General features: G+C 42.4%; 1 protein-coding gene and 1 long non-coding RNA gene across 10 annotated transcripts in view; both read left to right on the forward strand.

Moving 5' to 3' along the window:
• Positions 1-1,913, forward strand: part of LOC123980718 — a 7,410-nt gene extending 5,497 nt beyond the window's left edge. For all 9 annotated transcript variants that reach the window (XM_046065238.1, XM_046065240.1, XM_046065237.1 and 6 more), the window contains one exon: positions 1-1,913. In XM_046065238.1, the coding sequence (XP_045921194.1) occupies positions 1-1,812 (1,812 nt within the window). In that variant the 3' untranslated portion in view covers positions 1,813-1,913.
• A 2,802-nt stretch (positions 1,914-4,715) lies between these two features.
• Positions 4,716-8,998, forward strand: LOC123980735. Its single transcript, XR_006827545.1, has 4 exons — positions 4,716-4,998; positions 5,647-5,730; positions 6,627-6,752; positions 7,478-8,998. It is a non-coding gene; the product is annotated as an uncharacterized LOC123980735 (long non-coding RNA).
• The last annotated feature ends 235 nt before the right edge of the window (positions 8,999-9,233 follow it).

Consider the following 9,233-nt stretch of genomic DNA (forward strand, 5'->3'; position numbering starts at 1 on the left):
CCTCCCTGCTCCTATGAAGATCTTGTTGCCTGGTCTTCTGATGGAGTACTGCCTCCCTGCTCCTATGAAGATCTTGTTGCCTGGTCTTCTGATGGAGTACTGCCTCCCTGCTCCTATGAAGATCCAGCTGCCTGGTCTTCTGATGAAGGACCACCTCCCTGCTCCTATAAAGATCCAGTCACTGGGTCTTCTGAAAGAGGACTTCATCCCACCTCATACGAAGATCCAGCTGCCTGGTCTTCTGATGGAGGACTATCTCTCTGCTCCTATGGAGATCCTGTTGCCTGGTCTTCTGATACAGGACTGCCTTCTTGTTCCTATGAAGATCCAGCTGCCTGGTCTTCTGATGAAGGACCACCCCTCTGCTCCCATGAAAATCCAGCTGCTGGGTTTTCTGAGGGAGAACCACCTCCCTGCTCTCATGAAGATTCAGCTGCCAGGTCTTCTGATGAAGGACTAAATCCCTGCACCTATGAAAATCCAGCTGCCTGGTCTTCTGATGAAGGACCACCTCCCTGCTCTTATAAAGATCCAGTCACCGGGTCTTCTGAAGAAGGACTTCATCCCACCTCATATGAAGATTCAGCTGCCAGGTCTTCTGATGAAGGACAACCTCCCTGCACCTATAAAGATCTAGTCACCAGGTCTTCTGAAGGAGGACTACCTCCCTGCACCTATAAAGATCTAGTCACCAGGTCTTCTGAAGGAGGACTTCATCCCACCTCATATGAAGATTCAGCTGCCTTGTCTTCTGATGAAGGAGTACCTCCCTGCTCTTATGAAGTTTCAGCTACCGGGTCTTCTGAAGGAGGACTTCATCCCACCTCCAATGAAGATTCAGCTGCCTTGTCTTCTGATGGAGGAGTACCTCCCTGCTCCTATGAAGATCCAGCTGCCTGGTCTTCTGATGGACTACCTCCCTGCTCCTATGAAAATCCTGCTGCTTGGTCTTCTGATGAAGGACCACCTCCCTGCTCTTATGAAGATTCAGCTTCCGGGTCTTCTGATGTAGGACCACCTCCCTGCTCCTATAAAGATCTAGTCACCGGGTCTTCTGAAGGAGGACTTCATCCCACCTCATTAGAAGATCCAGCTGTCTTGTCTTCTGATGGAGGACTACCTCCCTGCTCCTATGAAGATCCAGCTGCCTGGTCTTCTGATGAAGGACCACCTCCCTGCTCTTATGAAGTTTCAGCTGCCGGGTCTTCTGAAGGAGGACTTCATCCCACCTCCAATGAAGATTCAGCTGTCTTGTCTTCTGATGGAGGAGTACCTCCCCGCTCCTATGAAAATCCTGCTGCTTGGTCTTCTGATGAAGGACCGCCTCCCTGCTCCTATAAAGATCTAGTCACCGGGTCTTCTGAAGGAGGACTTCATCCCACCTCATATAAAGATACAGCTGCCTGGTCTTCTGATGAGGGACCACCTCCCTGCTCTTATGAAGATTCAGCTTCCGGGTCTTCTGATGAAGGACTAAACAACTGCTCCTATGAAGATCCAGATGCCTGGTCTTCTGATGTAGGACCACCTCCCTGCTCCTATAAAGATCCAGTCACCGGGTCTTCTGAAGGAGGACTTCATCCCACCTCCTATGAAGATCCAGCTGTCTTGTCTTCTGATGGAGGAGTACCTCCCTGCTCCTATGAAGATCCTGCTGCCTGGTCTTCTGACAGAGTTAAACCAATAGACATCCCCGCTGCAGCCTCAGTCTCCTCTGGTTGGACTAAAACATGTCAGAAGAGGATTCATAGATTCCTCCGTCGCATCAAGTCTAGCTTTTGTTGCTGCAGGTGTCCCGCTGTGAAGGACTGATTTCATATTCATTGTTTCTCACTATATGTATTTTTTCTGAACAATGTCTAGCCATTTTTTCTTTGTCGCATTTTGTAAATAAAACTGATTAATTGATTGCAGTTCAGACTACATTTATCACTTAAATACACACACTTCTGAATGTTCCAACCCTTCTCAGTATCTGATCTGTAGCCATTGTTGTTGGGGGAAAAAACTATAAGAGAAACACTGGAGGAGCTTCGGTTGGTTCTGTAAGAAAAAAAAATATTTTGAAAGATGCTATATAAAATATAAATTGTACAGTTATATTTTCAAGTTGGCTCTTTTCATTTGCAATATCTTACTTTGGCAACCAAGAGTGGTAAAAACGATTACCAGGGACACCAACGATTACCGGATTACCGGATTAACCACGCTTTAAAACATCACAGTTAATCAATCGTAAAGGCTCCGCTGCACCGAGTATTCCTGTTGCAGGGAAAGGAACTGTTGCAAGTTGCACAAAATGAAAACAAAAAGTTACTTGAGCAGTGAACCAGCTTGAAATGCCGTGCTTATCAGAGACATGGAGGCTACTACTGCACACTGGCTTAACTATGGTAGAGGGCCAGAACTGTGAAGCTTTATTTGCACCAAAAAAATGTCAGAAGTCGGCAGTGTAGGAGCATTTAGGGTACACCAAGACTGACCAGGGCGTTATGGAAGATGACAGATCACCTGTTCAAAAGCTTGTCGTTAAAAGGTTGCTGCTAAAGGAGCAAATAGCTACATCAAATATGATGCAGCACCTGCGGGATCATCACCCAGCTGGTAAAGTAAAGGTAATACATAATCAGAATCAGAAGGACCTTTATTGCCAAGTAGTGTTTTACACATACAAGGAATTTGCTTTGGTGATAAGGTGCTACACGTAGACAAACATACAGTTGACATAAATAGTGTCAGTGGGGGACCCGGGTCTTGTTGATGAGGCTAGCTGCAGTTAAATAACTAAGTTAAATAACATGATAAGTTGGTAGGGAATTAAATATAAACGTGTCACTTACAATTGATGCCGTAGCGGTAAGAGTTGTAAACAAACAAAGCAAGTGTAATCTTTCAGATAGGTCTGAAACCCATTATCTTCAATGGCTTGTGCTACGGAACGGCGGTTTGTTGCTGCATCAAGCAACACGCACCGCGTTGCTCTGTGAGCTTGCATGCACACTGCGGTCAAAGTAGCTGAACTTTTCCACTGAACCCAACCTCCAGCGCAGCGTAAATCGCTTCTTTTCTGAAAGGGTCTTAACGGAAGAATGTAGTCCTCTCAAGACCTTCAGCAACAAACAACCAAAAATACCACATACCAACTTTAATAAAACTATGTTAGGTGTTAGAGTGAGTTTTACTTTCTGACAGGCAGCCAGTGAGAGCAGTGGCAGACTTACATACTGTAGGAGAATCCTGGCAGAGGTGAGCTGCCACAGCATGCCGAAGCCTTGCAGGCTGTTTGGTCAGCGTCATTAATGTCTTTTAAATGTTACTGTACATACCAACTGGAAGGTTAATGATATTTTAACCTCAACTCTCCCAGCCCTCCTCCTCATTGCTGTCAGGACGCCTAAGAAAATTAGTGCGTCCATTAAAGACACAAGAGGCTCCTTCTCTCTCTCTCTCTCTCTCTCTGTGTCTCTCTCTCTCTCTCTCTCTGTCTCTCTCTCTCTCTCTCTCTCTCTCTCTCTCTGTCTCTCTCTCTCTCTGTCTCTCTCTCTCTCTGTCTCTCTCTCTGTCTCTCTCTCTCTATGTCTCTCTCTCTCTGTCTCTCTCTCTCTGTGTCTCTCTCTCTGTCTCTCTCTCTCTCTGTCTCTCTCTCTCTCTCTCTCTCTCTCTCTGTGACTCTCTCTCTCTCTCTCTCTCTCTCTCTCTCTCTGTCTCTCTCTCTGTGTCTCTCTCTCTCTCTCTCTCTCTCACTCATGTGCTTCATATTCAAAAAGGCTCGACTGCCCGTTGTTGAGAATGTTAATGATTATAGGGTAGTAGCAGTAGATGTGTGTATGTGTTATGGATGTGTGTGTTTTGAAGGATATTTTATGCTAATTGATGCAGACAGTGTGTGAAAAGGTTTCTGTGGCTGCGGTTCCTTTATTAATTATCTATTAATGACTTGTAATCTCCAAATCATATATATATGCTTACATTTATCAGGTTGTAATTGCTTGTAAGGAGGGAGGACATACCAGAAAATAAAAGATTCAAATTAAATCTTTATTTGCTTGTCTTGTCAAACAACAGGATTCGGAGCTTCCAATCCTCATTAGTGCTTCACTGATGCACCCACACAAATAATGCTCATGACAGCACCCTCCCACACACACAAACACACAAATATAGTCCATATACACAATAAGTACCGACAGCAACTAAAGCAGGGGGCGAGAAAGAAAGAGAAGATCATCATTAACATTCTCAACAGCAGGGGGTTTAGCCTTTTTGAACTCCCAGGAGAGAAAGAAGGAGCCTCTTGTGCCTTTTAATGGACCTCTATTGGTGAGACAAGTAGAGGCAACACCTACAATAGACTTCTATGGTTTCTTAAGCTTTTTAAACTTCATGGCGCCTCACAGAAAAGAATGACTTTAAGTATGTGTAGATACTTTGAACATTGCTTCTGGTTGTGTCAAAAGCAAGTTGTCTTTCATGTATCTGGAGGGCTGATATTCAGTTTGTGACGCTTTCAAACTCTTCACTGATTTGTCTGTATTGCCTGCTCAGTGTAGAAATGTTATTGTACTGGAACTGCAGTAATCATCTAACCATTAAACTGCATGATGGTCACTGCAGCACAGTCTTCCTCTGCAACAGGCGTCGCATCCTGTACGACCTTTTAACTCATGGTTAAGTAGTAACAGCTGAGGACTCCAGGTTTGCTCCAGACTGCCGGGCTGAGTGAACCAATGCCGATGCTTGTTTGCATATGACGTCACGTCACTGCGTTGCCATGGCGCGAAATGCAGATGGAGGGCAGGAAGTGATTTGCTACATTTAGGAAGCACCATAACAAACTGAAAATGTCTGTTTGCGCCGTTTATGGTTGGTTAAATCGATTAAACCGTGAAACCACGAGGAGTTTTGATCGTTGTTGTTCATAAAGGTGAAAAATGCAACACCTACAAAAATCTGGAGGAGCTGAATCTGAAAATGTGTGCAGTGATCACTTCTTCAAAGGTGAGTTGATACAACTTATGTGGCTACATTTAGGAAGCGTAACAGTTTCCCAACTTTGCAAAGTCACAGTAATTGTTTCTTCTTTTCTTTGAGTTTGTAAGTTACGTAACGTTAGCAAAGCTAACAACAAAGTGTTTTAAGGGTGCAGCCTTATTGAGAAGTGCATCGTGCTCTGACTTTGGTTGCAGACTTTGTGTCTGAACAATGTCACGGTGAATTATAAAGTTTCATTATGTGTGATAACCATAGACTGAATGTAAAAGGTGATAACTGGCAAACTGCACCTCGGAAAATAAAACCGGGCATGAAATTAAACTGGGCCACATAAGTGGGACCAGTCCAGACAAGACACAGGTGTGATGGGAGACTTCACCTCATAGCAACTCATCATTTTAAAACAAGACAGTGATTTTCTGTCTCCTAGTCAACTCTGCAAGATGGAAAGCTGTGGATTCACTTTAACTATTGATTATTAAAATGTTCATTAGCTGGGCAGACTGGGCAAAATAGATGCTCTCAGTAAATAATTAACATCACGTATTCAGTCTGGTCATATAGTATTTTACATTTTAAAATGTATTAAAAGAGCGGCCCTGATGGACCTGATGACATTAATATCTAGCAACTATTGTTTTCTATAAATTACAGGTGCTGTGCTGAAGTTTGTCAGTAGATGTTGGATCATCAGCCAGTACAGAGTGCAGACCTTTGGAGCAGGTCCCACAGACCCAGGTGAAATACAGGGACCCTCAGCCAGTAGCCTGCTAGCACAACTATAGATGTACAGACGCTGGGGACATGTCCCCACCACTTTTTGAAATGGCTGATTTTGTCCTCATCACTTTTTGAAATGGCTGATTTTGTCCCCATCACTTTTTGAAAGTATTTGTTAAAATGTTTCTGATAAATTCCTTCTAACAAGAGCTGTGAAAGTAACTTAAGCTAAAAAAAAAACAATTTGCTGGCATTATATTACATTATATTTTTACCTTAGACCTGAATGTTGTATAAAAGACATTTCAACCATAAAATGTCTCCAGAATGCAGGAAAAGGATATGTACAGTATTTACATAGTTAAGGAATTGTTATGGTGAACAGTAATAATAAATAAATAGTACCAGCAGAATATTGCACATTTTAGTTTAAGCAGGTGTTATTGCACGAAACAGATAATATTGTCAAGTATTGCTTTTAAATTTTGTTTAATCTGGTCCTGGTTTGTTTGAGTGAAAGAAGTACTTCTCAAAATATATTTGTCTATGTTGTATGATGTTGTTTATCTCCCACTTGCTCTATCTCTGATGGAAATATCAGGCCAGGGGTCAACTAGTCAGAAATGCACGGCCTGCCGCACATGACCAAAAATGTAGCCTGCAAAACCTGCAACATATGCAATGCAGAGCAGCCGCATAAGCTTAGGCTAAAGAAACAATTGCAAGAGTTCGATGAGAAGCGGGAGAGCTGGGTCCTTACCCAGAAAAATAATCAGACCCCTCTCACATACAGGATGATGCGTATATGTTGCTATGTGATTGTTGTTGTTATTTTCATGCAGGTTATATTCCAAAGGTCCCTTATATGTTTTAATATGAATCTCTTTTTATGTGTGTGTGTGTGTTTGTGTAAGGGCTATATTACTGAAGGCCTGCAAGAAAAAAAAATGCTTGGGTGTCTGAGGTTTGTGCACCCCGTTGCCAGAGACATCCAATACATGTCTTACGGATAAAGGACCTGTATGATGTTGTTCTTCAAGGTGAGAATGTTCTGTTTTTTATAAATAAATCACGTGTGTCCACGTCACAGAAAAGGCTGTTTGCCTTCTCTCGACTAGGGGAGCTTTCAGATTGTGGTTGATACTTTTAGCTAACTTATTGAAACTAACTGTGGGAGGTTGAAAGCTAACCCGCCTGCTATTTAACTGCTCGCATTTACGTATCAATAAAATAATACTGTGGGGGTGGTGATGGTGCAGTGGATAAAACGGCTCGATTCCCTCTGGGACACCCATCAATCTGAGCAAGACTGTTAACACCTAGTTTCTCCAGAGGCGTGCAACTTCTGACCTATATAGCAATTGTAAGTCGCTTTAAATAAAAGCTTAACAAATAAATATAGATGTAAAAATTGCATCTGCTTGGTCTTCAGCAGGTTCCTCTTACGGTTTGTACCTGATAATCACTCATGCTTGGTGACAGCGCTTGGTCCCAAACCTAGTGCTCTATGCACATTATAGATGATGCAGATCAGAGCTGCACACGTGACGTGGTCACACTATTGTTTGTTGTGTTTATAACATAAACTATGACGTTGAATTGGGAGACAAGATAATTAGCCACGCTATAATTTTAATTATACAATTCTAGTAGAAAAAGTTGCAACCACAAGACTATCTCCAACATTCATCACATGTCTTGGAAACAGTCCTTTAAATCAAAACAATCAGTAGTTTCTGAATAATTCAGTACTTCTATAATGTAGGTGATGCAGGACAAGAGGATGAACCCTCTTCAGTACCAGACGAACCCCCAACTGGACCACGAATGGCCCAACCAGATCCCCAGGTAGAAGTGGCCTTACTTCATCCCCCAGCAGCTCCAACTGGACCACCAATGGTGACCCCAGATCCCCAGGTAGCAACATCCCTGCAAGATCCCCCAACACACTCAGCTGGAGCACTGAAGGCCCTGTCTGGACCCCCAGCAGCCCTTATTGGACCACCGAAGTCCCCAAACGCATTGGCAGGAAGGCATAATGTGAAAATGTTAAAAAGATTCAGACTCTGGGCATCCCTGCTTTCAAAAGAAATGGGTATAAAAAAAACTCTCGTCAAATTCCATAAACTGCTCCATTTAGCTGTTATCATCACTTAAATGACGCCTGTGTTTGCCCATATTTAGGATTAGGCCTGTGCGAAATGACTGCATTTTATTGGACGATACAGAAATGTCTATTGTTTTAAAGTTATGCTCTATTGTTTATTTCGTTCTGTCGCAAACGTGGAGCGTTCTGTTCTTCTTCTATATGTGCCGGTGTTGAAGGGAAGAAATGCAGGAATAAACAAACATGAAGGAGAGTGAAGTTTCCTCAGAACTGGGTAAATACTGCACAGAAGGACTCAGACCATGAAAGCAAAAATGAGGAGCTCGTTCCAAAAAGAGAACTGTGTTTTATGGACAAACAACACTATAATTGTCATGATTTGTGTCAGTAATGTTTAATGACTCACCCACTGACATTCAGCTTACTTGATGAAGATATGCTGCTGTTGTGATGTCAGCTGTAGCAGCTGTACTATTACTAACAGTGTGTACTTTACTTATACTGCGCTTGGAGCTTGTGCTACAGGAAGTGTCATATAATGCCATCTCTAAGGTAAATAAGATGATGTCAAATGGTGTATATAGCCATTTAGCCATATGACCGCAGTATAAACATTATAAAGTGTAAAGTAGTGGAATGAGAGGATGGACACTGGAGATTTGCAGTACTTGAGGGCTGAATAGAGCTGAGGGTCAGGGACATGACCAGTAAATCACACCAATTCTCCTTTCACTTCACTGGCTTCCTGTTTCTGTGAGGATTGAATACAAGGTCACCCTTCTCACCCACCAGTGCATCTATGGAAAGAACTACTCACCCCTGTAACTACAACACGATCCCTCCGCTCAGCAAACTCAAACTGCCTCCTTCTCCCCAGGACTGAGCTCAGCACCACGGGTGTTTTCTGTTCTGCCGCTCCTCGGATCTGGAATGCCCTCCCCGACCATCTGAGGGCACCTCAGACTACTGAGACTTTCAAAAAAGGACCAAAAGCATTTCTTTTTAGCAAAACGTATGAGTTTTTATCAACCCTGCCAATTGATTTATTATCTGTTTGTATTTTATATTGATGTTTTTAGCTTGCTTTTAAGATTTTATCTGTAGCATTTTGAGATTTGCTTCAAATATAAAGTGCATTACAAATAAAATGTATTATTAAATACTATTATTAGTCCATAAGCTTTGGCTTGCGTATTTAACTGTTGCTGTTTTTACAGCTCCTCATATCTACAGGTTTTTATTTATGCAACTCACCCCCGTATATAAATTCATAAACGCATTTCATTTGAGATCACTCTAAAACTGTTTTCTTGAGATACAATGCAACCGAAAAAGATTTTCATAGGGTTAGTGTTTGTGAAAAACATTTCAGAAACATGTTCCAAGAGGCACAAAATTACATGATATATATATA

The sequence above is a fragment of the Micropterus dolomieu genome, linkage group LG12 (genome assembly GCF_021292245.1).
Source record: "Micropterus dolomieu isolate WLL.071019.BEF.003 ecotype Adirondacks linkage group LG12, ASM2129224v1, whole genome shotgun sequence".
NCBI lineage: Eukaryota > Metazoa > Chordata > Actinopteri > Centrarchiformes > Centrarchidae > Micropterus > Micropterus dolomieu.